Below are 16,564 nucleotides of genomic sequence, written 5' to 3' on the forward strand. Positions count from 1 at the left end.
TCTGAGGGTCAGTTGGCATCGGGAGCCGCTAACATTACTACAGGAGGAACTCTGTATCCAATGGTCAGCTTCTACCTGAGACATGGACCACGTGACAGCCATCAATTTACTGCTTTACCTGTCTGTTATGGTGAGTTCATACTTTGTTTGTGTTTGTATGTCTGCTCATATTAGAAGAGGGATCATGGAAATGAAACGATAGAGGGCGGCTTTGACTCAGGCGTAGAGCCAGCGTCTTGTTATCGGAAGGTCAGTTGTTTGATTCCCCTGGTGGTCTGCATGTCGAAGTGTTCTTGGCAAGGCACTGAATCCCCCAAAGTGCACCTGATGTGCTGGTTGGCACCTTGCATGGCAGCCACCGCCATCACTGTATGAATGTAAGAGTTACTGTAAGTCGCTTTGGACAAAAGTGTCTGCTAAATGCCATAAATGTAAAAGAAAAGATAGATTGAAAAAGGTGTATAAATGGAAAACAAGTCAAAAAGCTTGTTGGGGTATCTCTGAACGTCTTATCTTACAGATAAGACGTTCAGAAAATGTTTTTAAATTACATTATATGAATCTAATTCATTGAAAAGCCACAATAAGTGGTGACATTCTAACTCTAAACAAGTAAAAAGCTGCTTCACCTGGCCTGATTTTGATCCTGGGAACACTGAGTTAACCTGAGGGGATCATTTTTAAAGATGTATAACTTTACATCTTTTCAGTCTTAAAGGTCACATCAAATGTCTCTACGTGTTATGTTTCCATTCACACTGAAATCATCATAGCATAGGCGCTGTACATTTTGTTCCCTCCACCCCCTCTGTCTCACCTAGAGTAACCCGTCTTTTTTCTGTTTACAAGCACCTGTCAACAAATCCCTCACATAAAACATAAACACATAGAATAACAACTCCAAACAGCTAAAATTATGTCTTACTGCCATGTTTGGAATTTCAAAAATGAGGATGTACTTTTATCCCGACACGTTCACCACGTTCACCTGCAGGTGACTGACTTCCATTCAGTCTCTCTCACAGTAACTGAATGAGGAAACAGGTTTATTGTTGAACTTGAAATATGAGATGGTTGGTATGGCGTTTCCTACTAGTTTTTATTTACCTAAAAGTCAGTCATGCTTTCTTTGGAATCCTGCGCTATTCATTCTGGTTTTATACCCCCCGAAGCCAGAGGCACCGAGCATAGTGCAGCAAAGAGACAGCTACTAGACTGCGGCTGAAAACAAACAGGTTTACTAAAACATGGGCACCATGATACATGAAATACCAGAATTATAACCATCTCTCTTTTCTTTTCTTCTCTTTGGTTCTATTATTTTAATGTTTCTTGGAATGAAGATGTGTTTGAAAATCGATCAAAACACTTTTGCCCAAATACAACTTCCGTCTTTGTCTTTGGTTCTGGGTATATGCATTAACATCTCCTTTTTACAGTAGCCCTCCTGATCACACATTTGAAGATTTTAAAAGGCTTAAAGTATGTCATTTTTGATTCAATTAAGAATTTACAATAGCTTTGTTGTACAGGCTCATGGTAAACTGTACTTTTAGGATTAAATTTACACTTACTAACACACGCTCACCATGCTCCAGTCCACTTCAGCGTCTGTACATGTGAGAGCTTTATAAATGAACTGTTAACGTCATGTGGTAATCTTTCTCTATAAACATCCACATGCAAGTTTTCCAAGTATGTGCGTTTTTATTGCATCAATCATCTTCAATCTTCATGTATTAGAAAATGTTTTTTTCTGAGAATCATAACTTTCCTATCCCACCTTTTGATGAGCATGGTGTGATCAAGTGTTTTAAAGGTTGTAGACCCAGTAAAATGGCCATGCCCAGGTCATATTGGTAGCCATCTGCTTATTATATGTACCAAGCAACTAGGCCCTACTTTTAATCATATATTATATGACCAACTGTCACTTAGTCATCTCAGGGTGCCACGTAGTGTGTCATAGCGTAGGTCACTAAGGGTTCCCACCCAAAGCCCTGATGACTTGAGGCCTGTTATCACACTCATGAAGTCGTTTTAAAAAGTAGTCAAAGGGGAACTCTTCTAAAACTGGGTGCTTCCTGGATCCTTTTCAATTTCTGGATCCTTTTTCAAAGTCCATCACAGAATATTTTTATTAAAACATTAGTGCTCGGGCTGGCTAATCAACAAGTAATCAGAGACTGTTGTGTTCACCACAACCTCGGGCGAACTGTGTTCTGATCACTCACGCCCAGTCAAGGTTCAGGGACAGTGTGCACCTGATGTTTAACATTTAATATGAAGACGATGATTGTTTTACAACCACCAAGTTGTTCCAGCTCAAATTCCCCGATGCCAGACCCACAGCTTTCCAGAGAGCTAGGCGCGAGTCCTTTTGAAGGAAACTTGCTGGGTAACTTTTGTTAGTTGAGTGTTCTTGGGAAGTTGTTTGTGGTATAGCATGACTCTAACTACAAAGCTAATGTATAATCACTCATTGAAAACACCTGAGGGCTGATGTAAAAACTATGCATAGACGCATTCACACATACCTGGTACTCATCCTATAAAGAAAAGAAGGTGTGCCTCTCAAGCAATGACAAGATGGAGATTGATTTAAAAATATATTGAATTATGTAACCATATACTTGAACATGGCTTATTGAAGTTGCTGTTAGACTACTTGGAAGATGTTTCACCAAGGGTTTCCATGTCTTGGAGCTTGTTTATAACGTGTTGATGTTTCTTTGGGCTTTTTACCCACAATCCTGTCTCTCCCATCTAATAAAGCAAAAATGCTATTTTTTTCAAGTTGCAGAATCTGTCTACAACATTTTTAGGCACTGAGCTTACTATTACAAATAGTGTGGGAAGACACTGTTTGTGGGGATTCGAAAGCACATACTTTGAGTTTAGTGTCAAATATATGCACATCATGAAGATCGTCTTTAACATGCCAGTTTAAATGGGTCATCATGCAGTACTTGATAAGTATAATTATTTATTGAAATCCCCAGTATTGGGTTATATCACTGATTTTTACCAACAGTGTTCACTCATGTACTGGGTCGGTTTAAAGTTTGCAACTTACTCACTTTCATTTTGGTTGATTCATTTTTTACTAGCCAGGTTTTGTTCATGTTCAAGTACTTCCAAAATGTAAAACAATTTCATACATACACAGGCGAACAAAACAGCCTGCAGGTTGCACGTTACACAGTGTCAGCTGTATTAGTTCAATTTGTGAAAAAACCCAACCGAAATGCAGACAGACTGCAGTACTTTCATGCTGACGAATGAACACTGCAGCCTGTGTGAACAGGTGAAGAAGATTCAGACTTGCAATTTGAGATAATTGCCGTCTTCTCTCTGCAGTTTGGAGGCAGTGCAGCCGGAGTCCCACAGCTCAGACGCCACAAGAGGGACTGGGTCATCCCACCAATAAAGCTTAAAGAGAACTTTGACTATACTGGAACACCCCATGTTTCCAAGGTAAGAAATTCCCCGTAATATATCATCTCTTTGTTTTCATTATGTGTCTTTCAACAACAACAGTTTCGCTTAGATTTCTCTATGACTATTAGACTACTAGGCTATAACTTAAAGGATGGAGCAATCAAGTCATCCCAGACCTTAAATGGAAGTCGTATGCCATCAAAATGATAATAAACTGGGAGTCATTGATTATTTTTTTTATTGGGGAAACTCTCTGTCCTGCGGCAGCTTTTCAATGGACTAACGTCTAGTCAGGATTTAAATGATTATGTGGGCATTCTGTCTTTAGTAGTGGCAGAAGAGACGCAAGGAAACAAGGGGATGCAAGAAAGGTGTTAAGCAAATATCCGAACGGGGATGTTGCTCTTCATATCAGTTGTCTTTTTGACCCCAGAGCTACAGGAGCTTCTCTTTGTGATTCTTGTTTTCAAAAACTTTCACAAGATCCACAGCACTGTCAGAATTGGCATTCACTGTTCTTCTGGGTTCTCTTCAGGCAGCTGGGATTGGTTTTGTGGTGTACGTAGCTTATAGAGGGAGGGGAGTTGACCTGCACTTTGCCTGCTCTTACTTGCTCTGTTCTTATTCAGCAGGCTTTATAGATTTATAGACTTTATAGCCCCTGTGAAGGAGGGTATACGTTATAAATGTACAGTGAATTATCAACCTCTTCTTGCAATTCCATTTATGGCAAACTAATAAATACAGAACCCTGAGACATAGAAAAGTTAGAAACCCTTCAGCCACTGTCTAAAGCGGCTGCCAAGAGCAATGAAATTTGTCACGCTTCAATGTAGTCATGTTCAATCTTGACTACTGGATCTCCAGTATGCAAATTTAAGTGTATGTCTGTTCCTGCCATCACAGCCTTGAGTTGGATCTGTTCCAATCCCACCCTTTTGATGAGCTGCTCTCTAACATTAGACCCCTAGCAACTGCACAGTGCACGGCTGTTTTAGAGGAACCTGACAGTCACTACGTGGCTTTTTCATAACGTTTATTTTACTTCACCAGCATGGAGAGTTGGAGAAGATCCTTATATTCAGTACTGACTGAATGAGTACCTTTGCGAGACAAACAAGATGTCGGCCATGTCTGTGAACACTTTCTATGCCGTCACCCAGAGATGAACTATTTTTTTTCCAGCAGCTAGAAAAAAAAGCAGTAATGAATGAGACCAGCACACAGCGGCTTTGAACAAGTTAGTTCCACGTCATGGTAAAAAAAAACTCTTGAGGTCTGTTTTAAATCTCTGCGCCTGCTTAGCATCTTGTACAATGACAGACCCTGTTTTTGACTCAACAAATAAAATTGGTTTCATTTTTATTTAAATGGTTTATCTTAATATTCAGTTGTCGACAGACAGACAATTAATTTTATAATAAATTGTAATGTTTGGGGGGGGAAATGGCTTCCTTGCTGTTACGGTTGTTGTTGTTGTTATCATTCTCAGATCAGGTCCGACAAGGCTCAGGGGAAGATCCTGCACTACCGTCTGATGGGCGTTGGGGCCAGTTTGCCACCTGTGAACAGGTTCATTGTGGGGGAGACCAATGGACTTGTGTACGTCAGGGGAAAACTGGACCGAGAAGAGACAGCTAATTACACAGTGAGAACATAACTAAACACGCAGCTATTACACAGCTTCTTACTAATCAATTATCAACTAGAATCCAACATTTCTTTTGAATTCAAGTGGTGTTATTATTGCTGCTCTGCTGTTCCGTATCTCGTGTGGAGCTGCATCAGAGTTGTTGTAGTGGATTTTTGATTAACTATACAACACCGAGATACATTTACCTTGACCTGCTTTTTACTGAAGTATAAATCTGAATACTTTATTTAACAGCACTCTGCCCCGACATGAAGCCGTAGAATTGAACTGAATCACCACTTGAAGATGTGTGTGTTTTTATTTCTGTTCAACAGCTGACCGGAGAAGCAAAATTTAGTGATGGATCCATCGCTGAAACCGCCATAGCGCTGAATTTTGAAGTGGTGGATGACAATGATAACCCACCTGTTTTCGGCCGCATACGTCCAGCTACAGTGTACGAGTCCAGTCCAGCAGGTAAAAACATGTAATCTGCCACCAACACACAAAATATTCAAATGATCTGGATTTTTAGTTGGATCTGTATCAAGTTGTTCTCACTCATAGATACTGAAATACCTGATTTCTAAAACTAAGTGTGGAAAAGTCAATGCAGTGTCCAAGCAGGTTAAAAGAAAAGAGAGAAAATCCCTGCATCTGCTCCATAGCAAAAGTAGATGAGGTCTGTTCTGGAGACCCCAAACCCAACCCCGACCTTACCACTTCATTCCAGCCCTGGCGTTGCGAGGGGGCAATTTTTTTCTTATTCATTAATTTACTTTGAGCCAACCCTTAAAGTCCTGATTCAGGGACGGTCCTAGTTGCAAGAGAGCAGATCATTACAGCAGTTTTATCTGTTAATGGAAAAGCTTCTGAATGCTTTCTTCCCTTTGTGTTTCCCAGGGACTGTGGTTACTGTGGTTACAGCTACCGATGCTGACAAGCCCAACACTACCCATACAAAAATCTCCTACAGCATCATAAAGCAGGAGCCCTCTGATGGCACACGGCTGTTCAACATAGACAGGCACACCGGACGCATCTACGTCAATGAAAACACCCTAGACAGAGAGGTCAGGCAGATAACGTATCCACATTTCAAATGCCTTACAGCAACTATAATAAGTTTGTAAATGTTAAAACAGGATTGTTGAACTCATCGCTCACTGAAAGATAAACCTGTGTTGTTCCCTCTGTTGTCCACAGAAACAAAGCTCCTACTTGTTAACAATTAAAGGCACTGATTTGGATGGAGATCCTAAAGGACTCACAGGCACCGGGACTGTTCTTGTCAAAGTGGAGGACATCAATGATAACAGACCCACCCTGGATAAAGATGCGGTATCAACTTTGACCTTATTTCCAGATGTTCTGATATGACATAGTGTAAAAGAAATAGTCTGTAAATGCTCCCTCCCTAGCTACAGCCACACTACTACTTTTCATTAGTTGCTTTTCAGAATAATAAGTTGCTTGTTGAGCAAATTACACCTTTATAAAAGGCAACTTTTAACTAGAACTGTCACAATATCAGATTTTCACTACAAGATTATTGTAACTAAACAAATTCACAATGTCATCAGGATATTTGAAAATATGTCCCAGCAATCAAATCTGTCCTTTTTTTTATTTGCTGTGTGTTTTGGGTCTTTTTTTGGCAAATGAATGACCCTCAAAATAAGAGTGTTCAGAGAGTCTGTAACTGTTACTGTAAATACACACAGCAGCCATTTTCCTCTGACATCACGCTCAGGATGCAAAGCTTATGAACTTAGTGAAAATGCACCGTTTCCAGATTGATCAGTGACTGACAAAACAACAGAAAGTAAAAACCCAGAGGGACATTAGGCCATTGTTTTAAGGTATTATATTTGACGACCCATGTGCCTCTGTTAGACAACAGCTAATCTTAGCATTTAGCCACTTCCTAGCTAACGTCACAGTTTGATAGCGTTACACGATATGATAGGAAAGGCATAAGTTAACTGATGTAACCCCATGTTCTGGACACATTGAATGTGAAACATGGGATGTAATCAATTAGTAATGATAGCTAGAAAGTGACTGAATGTTAGCTAATGGCTTCGTCAAACATGTAGTTTTATGTAGTTATGGCTCAATTTTCCCTTTTCTCTATGCAATTACCTCTCAATTTCTACTCAACCGTTAAATGATGAGATGACAGCAATTTTTCCCCAAACGTAGAGATTCTCTACATTTGTACGACCGGCAACCTACAATACAACAGCATAACGTCATCCCAGCATTCAAACTTCCCACCGTAAGCATGACCACTGAAGAAAATGGCTGCTGAATACTCGAAATATTACAAACTGTACCTTTTTAATATTATGTTTATCATGAATATCACAATATGGTGACACCCCTGGATTAAAATAGGTCCTTGTATCTCGTTTGTGTAGTTGGTTGACCGGTAACTTTCTGTGGGTTAGGTTCTGTTACATGGTAACAGACAGCTTTAGGCAAGTTGCAGGGACATACTTGCTAGTTGCTCCTGTTTCCAGTCTTTGTGCTAAATTTCCACAAATGTTGAGCTATAAAGCTATTCAAAGTAATAATGGTTAAAATTTCTTATTTCTTACCTCTGCTTTGTCCCTGAAGTATTCAGCCAGCATTGTGGAGAACGAAGAAAAAGTGGAAGTGATGAGGTTCAAAGTGCAGGATGACGATGAAAAGAAAACCAAAAACTGGGATGCTGTTTTTGATATCGTGTCTGGAAATGAAGACGGGATCTTCAGCATAAAGACAGATCCTAAAACCAACGAAGGTATTCTGATGCTTGAAAAGGTAAGGCTGTCAATACTGCTAGACTGTGTGTACAGGATGGGGAAGATGAACCCCTTCAGAACACTAGAACACCATCTATTGTTTAAAACTAAGGTCACTATAAACAGAATTATTATGCATCAATCAACCAAATGTTTTGGAGAGTTATGTCATGTTAGAGAATTCCTGCATCTCTCATGTCAAATATATATTTAAAAAAAAAAGAGATCTGAAGACGAACTTACAGCTCAAAGCACGGACACGAACGCTTTCAGAAGCCAAGAACACACGTGAACCTCATCGGTGTGTCCTGGGCCACATTAGCGGAATGCCTACGCAACTAACATCCTCCACAAAACAAGGAGAAGTCACAAAAACAGACAGAATGGATTACACACCGTCTGATTGCCATGCGCTTTCTCTATAATGTGGGGCTGAACCTAAACCTTAATCTGCCGCTGACAACAGCAGATGTTTGTCAGCATTCTGTTTCAACTAAGCATAGACCTTGTAATCGCAATTTCCCCAGACTCCCTTACAAATTGCAACTGGAATATATTAATATTTATTTGTCTGTTTGTGCCTAATTGCTAAATAAGATGTCAGTTTTCAGAAGGACATGTGTAACAGTGAGCTGTGACGGTAAACTAATGAGACACATTTCTGTTTTTTCCTTCCAGCCTGTTGATTTTGAGGAAAATCCTGATATCAAGCTGGGAGTGGTAGTCTCCAATGCTGCTCCATTTGTGGGGGATGGAGGAGGTGGAGGAGGAGGAGGTGGTGGTGGAGGAGGAGGAGGTGGTGGAGCAGGAGGTGGAGGTGGTGGAGCAGGTGGAGGTGGAGGAGCAGGGGGAGGTGGAGGCGGTGGCCCTACAGGTGCAGGAGGAGGCGGTGGCCCTACAGGTGCAGGTGGAGGCGGTGGCCCTACAGGTGCAGGAGGAGGCGGTGGTGCTACAGGTGCAGGAGGAGGCGGTGGCCCTACAGGTGCAGGAGGAGGCGGTGGCGCTACAGGTGCAGGTGGAGGCGGTGGTGCTACAGGTGCAGGTGGAGGCGGTGCATGGGCCGGACCTGGGAAGCCAACCAGAGGCAAAGTTTACGCGGTGAACATTGCAGTGCTGAACGAGCCCGAGGGAGTCGCCTTCAAACCTGCAACGAAGCCTGTCGCTGTTTCAGAGGATCCAAAGGAAAATCCATTAAACAAGGTTATCGGTGTCTTCAGAGCCACTGACACTGACACTGGAAAGCCTGCAGAAAATGTTCGGTGAGGTGAAATGTCAATTGCATAAATGCTTTCACACATTAATTCAGTGGATATAATGGTACTGTAACATTCTGTCAAAAACAGTCCCCAACAAATTAACTTTATCTCCTGTTTGAGGAATGTTTGTTAAAAACTACACTGACCTGCTGATTCAGGACAACACTGGAGCTGATAAGGCGTTTTACATACACAAGTGCTTGTTCAGCTTCACTCGGTTTGACTCAGCACGTCAGCCCAGCCAGCACAAACAGGCTGCAAAAAACTCTTCCTCCCTGCAGTATTATTGAAAAACAACCACTAAAATTTGGTGATGAACATTTTTCAAGTCCGTTCATTTAGTTATCATAAAGCATTTATTATGAAGCCGCAAAATCTGAAAATGTTTCGTTTCCACCGGCAGTAACTTAACACACCTCTTTAAACATAATGAAAACAAAGCAGACATCTGAAAGTAAAAACAGCAGAGAAACTAGAGCGATTTAGTAGAGGCAACAAAATCACTGGGAACCAAACACCCTGACTTTAAAAAACGTCTTTCTTTCTGGTCATCTGCAGCAACACGAGCTGTGGGGAACAAAAATTTGTTGCTAGACCATTTGATGGTTGTTGAAATATTCCAGCCTGGAGCAAAGTGGAGGGCCGATCGACAGACAGACAGTCAATTTATTAAGAAATTAATCTCAAGGAAATGATCATAGCAATAACCAGTATGACTGCTTTTACTGGGGTATTAAAAAGTACATTTTCCTACATGCTGTTCCCATAGATATGCTAAAGGCTATGATCCTGACAACTGGCTGCTGATCGACCCAGAAACAGCAGAAATAAGACTTCAAAAGGTCCCGGACAGAGAGTCCCCGTTCGTGGTGAATGGAACCTACTACGCTAAAATAATAAGTTTGACTCAAGGTAAGCTCATATTATGGACAGTAGGTGTAGACTTGAACTGCATGGCTTCTAGTCTTCTGAATGTTTTGCTACTGCAGCTACTCACACTGCAAATCAGCTCCCATCATGCGGCTGTATGCACTCAACAATTCAAAAATCTACGGTGAAACGCTCAGATGCTACAAAGCTTGCTGTACTTTCTTATTTCCACAGACACGACTCATAAGATGACCACAGGAACGATCGCGTTGAAGGTGGGCGATACAAACGATAACTGCCCCTCGCTGGTCAACAGATTGGAGCACGTCTGTGAGGACACTGAGGTCGTTCATGTCACAGCAGTGGATAAGGATGGAGACCCAAACTCGGCCCCTTTAACCTTCAGCATTGTCACAAAAGAAAGTCAAGGGGAGTGGAGAGTTGAACCTTTAAATGGTGAGGTATCATTACCTATTTGTGTAAAAAAAAAAAAAAAAGTTGTCTCTGTTCCACCTTCTTTTGAAATCCACTGAACTCAGGCTTGCACTTTGATTCGAAACATGAGATTGATCCTTCGTTCCATCATTGTTGTGGACGCGGTTTTGTTGAAGGACGAGCCAAAAACGAAAAGAATTATGTTAGAACACAGGAGGCAGTTCAACTTTTACTGCACCTGGTTTGTACTTTCTCTCCATGTTACCACCTGGTTTGATTAACAAAAAAGCACATCAGTCACGCAGCATTCGACCGACCAATAGTAACCTTATCAATGTGCTTCACAGGGTATTTTGTTAAGTTTGTTGTTTTAAGTTGAAAATGTTACAAATGTTACTGTGTGTGAGTCTTTGTGATACATCTGTCTATTCAGAACTCGGTGGTTTATACTGTATAGTGATAGCTTTGACCATTAGTGAAGTGGATGTTACATTTTTGAAACATTTCATGCCTTTTGGGTTGAAACTATGACTGTGAAGAACAGCCAATTGGAGCATTAACTCTCAGAATCAGCAGCCCTCTCAGCTGTAAAACAGGGAAACATGGAAAATCAAGAGAACCTCCAGTTCTTTCTACACTGGATCAGTAAGACCTCTTCTCTTTCTGCTTGCTCTTAGATACCAGCGCTTCCCTCAGGTCGTTGAGTCCGCTGTGGCCCGGTCACTACAAGGTTACCTTAATCATCAAGGACAGGCAAGGTCTCTCCTGCCCAGAACCTCAGAACCTGGACATACGCGCTTGCTCCTGTGTTGGAGGAGAGACCTGCAAGTCCACTGCAGCCTCTCGGAGCACACCCTCGTCTGCATTTGGAGGACTCGGAGTCGGGGTACTGATTTTGGGACTGCTGACACTGCTCAGTGAGTATGACTTGTGATAGCATGACGCCTAAATTCTCTTCCAATCTGAGACTGAGGTACACATTTCTGATATAGATACTGTACTTAAAATATCAGTGAGTAGGATTATTTCATATTACCTCTGCAGTAGAGAACAATTGTTGTTGCATTTAGTATAAAATGACCGTGTGTAAGAACATAGTCCTCTGTAACATTTATATGTGAAGTGCATGATTTTGTGTTTTGTGTTTCTCAGTTGTTGGAGTCTTACTGATGAGCTGCTCGTGTGGAGATGTGCCGGGGGACTTCTCTGAGCTTCCTTTTGATAGCACAGATCACTATATTAACTATCACACGGAGGGCCAAGGAGAGGACCGGGTAAAATACACAGTGTGAAGTGAGACGACATGTACTGTCTTCAGGTGTGCTGTAGAGTGCTAAAGATGAGTTGTGGTTGCATTGGGTCATTTACACCCTTGATGCACGTGCAAGGCAAGTTTATCTGTATATCACAATTCAGACACAAGGCAACTCAAAGTCCTTAACAGGGGCATAGAAATGAAAAAGTAAAATATTGCATTTAAAATACATTAAAAACTATTAGGAAAACATCGAGGAACAAAACATTAAAACAAGTTAAGTGAAAGCTTGTGCACCCTTGTAATCTCTACAGGGGTGATTTTATTGTAGCTTAGTAGCTATAATAAAGATTAGATGCTAGAAAGGGTCTAAATAAAGCCAGTTTGGGATCTCAGGGCTTGTAGGTACTTTAGTTTCTTTAGGAGAATGCTGCAGTGCTGTTTTGCTGTTAAACCTCAGAAATGTTTGATGGGGCTTTCCAGCAACATCTGGTTACTTAGATAATGACTGAATGTTCATTTTTGGGGTGAAAGGGTTTTGATTTAAAAGAACTGTAAATAATTCATAGCAATGAAATTGTTACCTGTTGCCACGGCCATCTCACACATACAAAGCTGAACTTAAAAGAAACAAAATAAAACATTGCTCTTTGCACATCATCTTTTATGTCTTGATATGCAGATGTTCTTTTGTTAGCGATGACAGTTTGTCTGTTTGTAATGCTGTGTCTTTTCTTGTGTCCTTCAGGACGTCCCTCTGCTCAGGTCTCCAGTCCAGATGACACCTGCTACCATAAACGCTGCACAGGTCAACAATGTAGCTGCTGTCATGACTGCTAATACCGGTGCTGCCAAATCCGGGTTTGCGGATGACTACGGGATCCAGCAGGGCGGCCATGCAGAAACCAGGGAGAGCTGGGCTCTTAATCAGTACTCAATGGAGGGACAACTCATACAGTATGACGTCCTGGAGGACTTGGCCCTGCCTGATGGATTTCTGGATGAGTACTATTCACAGGTGAGAGACTTAAGTGTTATTTTTCACTGTTCACCTTCATTTTCTCCTCAGAAGAAGACAGACGTGTCATGTTTCCGGGTCTGATAACAGTGGTGTTCTGACTGATAAATAAGACCCGAGTTGTAAATAAGAAAACAGAAGTAACAGAAGAGCGTACACAAGTTGCAAGTTGCAAAATAAAAACTGATAACTATCATGTGCTCAGCCTAGGGCAACATCAGATTTCACTACTTGATGATCGTGGCCAAACAAATTCACCATAACGATGTTATGTTGATCTCTGTAGAGATTTTTGAAATGCAAGCAATCATGTCTTCATCTTTGTTTTGTGTCTTTTTTGGCAAAGAAATTATCCTAAAAGTAAGTAAGTTTAGAGACATGTAGACGAAGTCCGTAACCATAACTTTACAGAAAGTTAACCAAAAGAACAATTATTCTGGTGAAAATACAACCAGGTAAGGTTTAAACCATTTCTGAAGTGAGTCTGAAAAAAGCCGTCAGTGCTCTTCTTTGTTTCTTTCATTTGTGTCAAATCTCCGGTTTTGACACATCTGATGTTACCGCAGCCACGCGAAACTCTAGATATCTAGTCATCACATCTAAACAATGCCGCCAGTAGTTCCTCAGAAGACGCTGATAAATTCAATGACTGTGGTGTGAACACAGTCTCAGCTATGTGCCTGGCACCTAGCAAGAACGATTTATAGGACTGCATACCGCACAGTGTTCATGACAGTTTTATTGTGCAGATTCTTTTGTGAATCTCTATCAGAGGAAAAGACAAGAGCGACACTCCCCTCATTTTCTTTGTGTTCATGTTGATCTCTGTGCAGAAAGCGAGGTGTGCAGCAACAATGCAGGCAGGGAGGGATTCGCTGTTACTGTATGACTTTGAGGGTCAGGGCTCCTGTGCTGGCTCAGTGGGCTGCTGCAGTCTCCAGGAGTTTGACAACAACCTGCAGTTCCTCGATGACCTCGGACCAAAGTTTAAGACCCTGGCTGACATCTGCTCTCCACCGAGATCTCCACCGCCTGTGTCCCGTCAAGGTATTGTAACCCCAGAAGTGGATGAAGTTGAACACGTTGCTGGGCCCTCACTGGAGACTAAACCACCCACCATCCGTAGCCAGAGCTCAGCGCAGAATCAGAATGTAAGCATCAGCCAGTCATCCACCCGAGTCGCTGGTTTTAATGGAGCAGCTTCCAGCAGTGTGCACGGGCAGCTTTCCCACAGCATTGTCAGCGCGCCTCAGTCGCCTCCCGTCTGTCCTGTTACCACAGCTGTGCTGCCCTCTCCTGGACCGATACTTCTAGTACAGCAGCAGGAGCCAGTCTACTACACCACCAGACCTGTGATGCAGCCGATGCACTACGTAGTCCAACCGCAGCTTCAGAGCACCGTGCTGCTGGCTGGAGCCCCGGTAAACAACCTGCAGGGTATGGTTCTGCTCAACGGACAGTCTGGACACGCTGAGAGTATCATGCACAGGGGAAACGCTGCTGGGACTTTAACTCTTGGGAGCAGAGGAGGCAACAGTGTGATTGAGGAGGACCAGGGAGTGGGGTTACAGTGGAGATCTGATAGCTCTGGAGAAGTAGTGGATGTCAGACGAAGTGACGGATCAGGTCAGATGGTGGAGGTAGGAGGCTTCTGTAATACAGGGATGCTGTTAGATGGACACATCAGTGAGGGAACAACAGTCCATGAGGAGATAGTGTCAACACAGAGAGGAAAGAAGCGAAGAACTAGGTCGACAGCATTAGTGAAGACAGGTTCCATGAATTAGAATTAATTCTAAAAACACAAGACCACCAGATTACTTAAGATAAGAGATTATATAGTCTCTGCTTTTCTACCACTGTGGTCCAGACTAAAATTCACCATTGCAAAGATTGTATTATTGTGTTTAACCTGCTTTCACACATTTTTTTTTTTAAACCTGAGTGGGGTTTTGTAAAATATAACAAAAATGTTTCTATGTCTCACAGAGGTGGAAAAGTCAGTCAAAATCATTTGAAGCAAAATGAATAAACAGGTTGTAAACAGATGAAAGGTTGTGTCAGACAAAAACAAGTCAGTGTTTTTACAAGGCTGCCAAATGAGAAACCGCAGTTCAAGTCACGCCACTGGATGTTTTTACGGTTCAGGACACCTGGGAGACATTTACTTGCATTGATGTGGCGACCAAAACCGGTTATTTTTCACAGGAAGTCGGAACGCTTCTATCTGTGATCGTGACGAACGAAACATGTTTTTTTAAACCAAGCCAATTTTTTTCCTGACCCTAACCAAATGATTCTTGTGTTTAAACCAAATCAGAAGAAACTTTCAGTTTTAATTTATCGTCGCTTTTGCAGAAATGTAGTTAGCTAAGATTTACTCTGGGTTAGAGTTTCCTCTACAGACGGGATAAAGCCTGATGAGGCGTCTCTGCTGTGGGTTGGACGGTTCTGGCCTCTGTGCTGCACACCAGGACTTTATTATGGACATCTTGAAGGGCTTTATCCCACTTATACCAAGGTCACCTGCCAAAGAGAAGAAAAAATGTACCTTGAACAGTTTTTTACCGTGTTTGTAAATATATTCTTCAGTGCCTGTTATGAGTGTGTTTGGCTCATTGCTCGTCCTCTTGTGTTGCTGCTTGCAGCTTTTTCAAGAACTGCTCGTCCAAACTAATTCACACTGTGCACCGCACAGCGTTCACAGAGGCAGTTCATGAAGCCTGTAACACACGTATGAGTTACCGAGTTTGGAGAAGTGCTTGTTGTGGTGAGTGAGTGAGTGAGTTAGAACAAGAGAGGGTTGTCTTCAGATTTCAAACCACCTGGTGTTGATGTTTCTGACACTGGAGGGCAGTACAACACCTCTGTGGTTTATCATGCAGCCGGCTCTCATCTCTGTCTCAGAAATGCTGTAAGGCTGCCACTGATTAGCACAGATCAGTAGTGTTCATTGTAAAGAAGACATCTGACCACATTACAAACATTTCAGTTTTTAAGGCTCTTATCTATTACAGTCAGTTTAGAGTTTAGTCTGGTGGAGGTCACATACTGAAAATAACACATAAGATAAAGTTTATAGTCGCTGTTCAATAAAGCACACTTTATACATTTTGGTTGATTTTTGTGATGTTATAGAAATATTCTGTTCTGTTGTTGGTGAGGGGTTCTCTTGCTACTAGCACTCCTCTTTATTGATGAACTCTTTCACAATGTACCTTTTACATCTAAGTGATTCATATTGGATGCTTTATTTTTTTCAAAACAGTTCTGACAGACAGAACTCATACAGCCCAAATACAATCAAAATGGCAATAAAAAGTACTTGTTATTGATGTGGAATCACTGACTTCTTGTGGAAAGGCTATTTTAATGCAAATGTTATTGTGTGTGGTTATGTTTTAGTAAGTAAATTGACAGAGAGAGAGAGAGGCTACTCAATAAAATCCCTGGATGCACATAGTCACAGTTACATTCATCCAAAAGCCTGAATTTTTCAAAGCAGACACTTACTGTTTCATATCTTCACTCTAGATAGTAGAGTAGATATAAGGAGGAGGAATCGTCATTTGGCGCCATCGCAACCCACAGACCACCACCCTCTTGATAAATTAGCCTCGTGGGCTGTTGGTTCACTGCTGCTAATGTTGAACTCTGCGATGTGTTAGTCACTCTGTCGGGTTGTCAACACGTTTGTCTACGCCAAAATAGTTACCTGCATTAGGGGTGTTGTCCACATCTGTATTGATGCCAATACTTGCGCTGGTACTTGTCACTTTTTTGCCACAGGAGAAGCAGTAGCCGTTGACAGTAGTCTCCAGGTTGTGGCCACAAAATGGACAAAACATTTAGCCTGGAAAGAAAAAG

At 41.8% G+C, this 16,564-nt stretch overlaps 1 protein-coding gene across 1 annotated transcript; it reads left to right on the forward strand.

The window, feature by feature from the left end:
• The first annotated feature begins 4 nt into the window (after positions 1 to 4).
• LOC119028413 (desmoglein-3-like) lies at positions 5 to 15,808 on the forward strand. The gene is made up of 15 exons (XM_037114348.1): positions 5 to 130; positions 3,361 to 3,477; positions 4,934 to 5,089; positions 5,410 to 5,551; positions 5,978 to 6,147; positions 6,281 to 6,415; positions 7,697 to 7,882; positions 8,542 to 8,725; positions 8,846 to 9,122; positions 9,889 to 10,031; positions 10,224 to 10,445; positions 11,102 to 11,341; positions 11,577 to 11,698; positions 12,428 to 12,697; positions 13,531 to 15,808. The coding sequence occupies exons 1-15, from the start codon at positions 83 to 85 to the stop codon at positions 14,482 to 14,484; spliced, it is 3,366 nt and encodes a 1,121-aa protein (XP_036970243.1). The 5' UTR covers positions 5 to 82; the 3' UTR covers positions 14,485 to 15,808.
• The last annotated feature ends 756 nt before the right edge of the window (positions 15,809 to 16,564 follow it).

Source organism: Acanthopagrus latus, chromosome 11 (genome assembly GCF_904848185.1).
Source record: "Acanthopagrus latus isolate v.2019 chromosome 11, fAcaLat1.1, whole genome shotgun sequence".
Lineage (NCBI taxonomy): Eukaryota > Metazoa > Chordata > Actinopteri > Spariformes > Sparidae > Acanthopagrus > Acanthopagrus latus.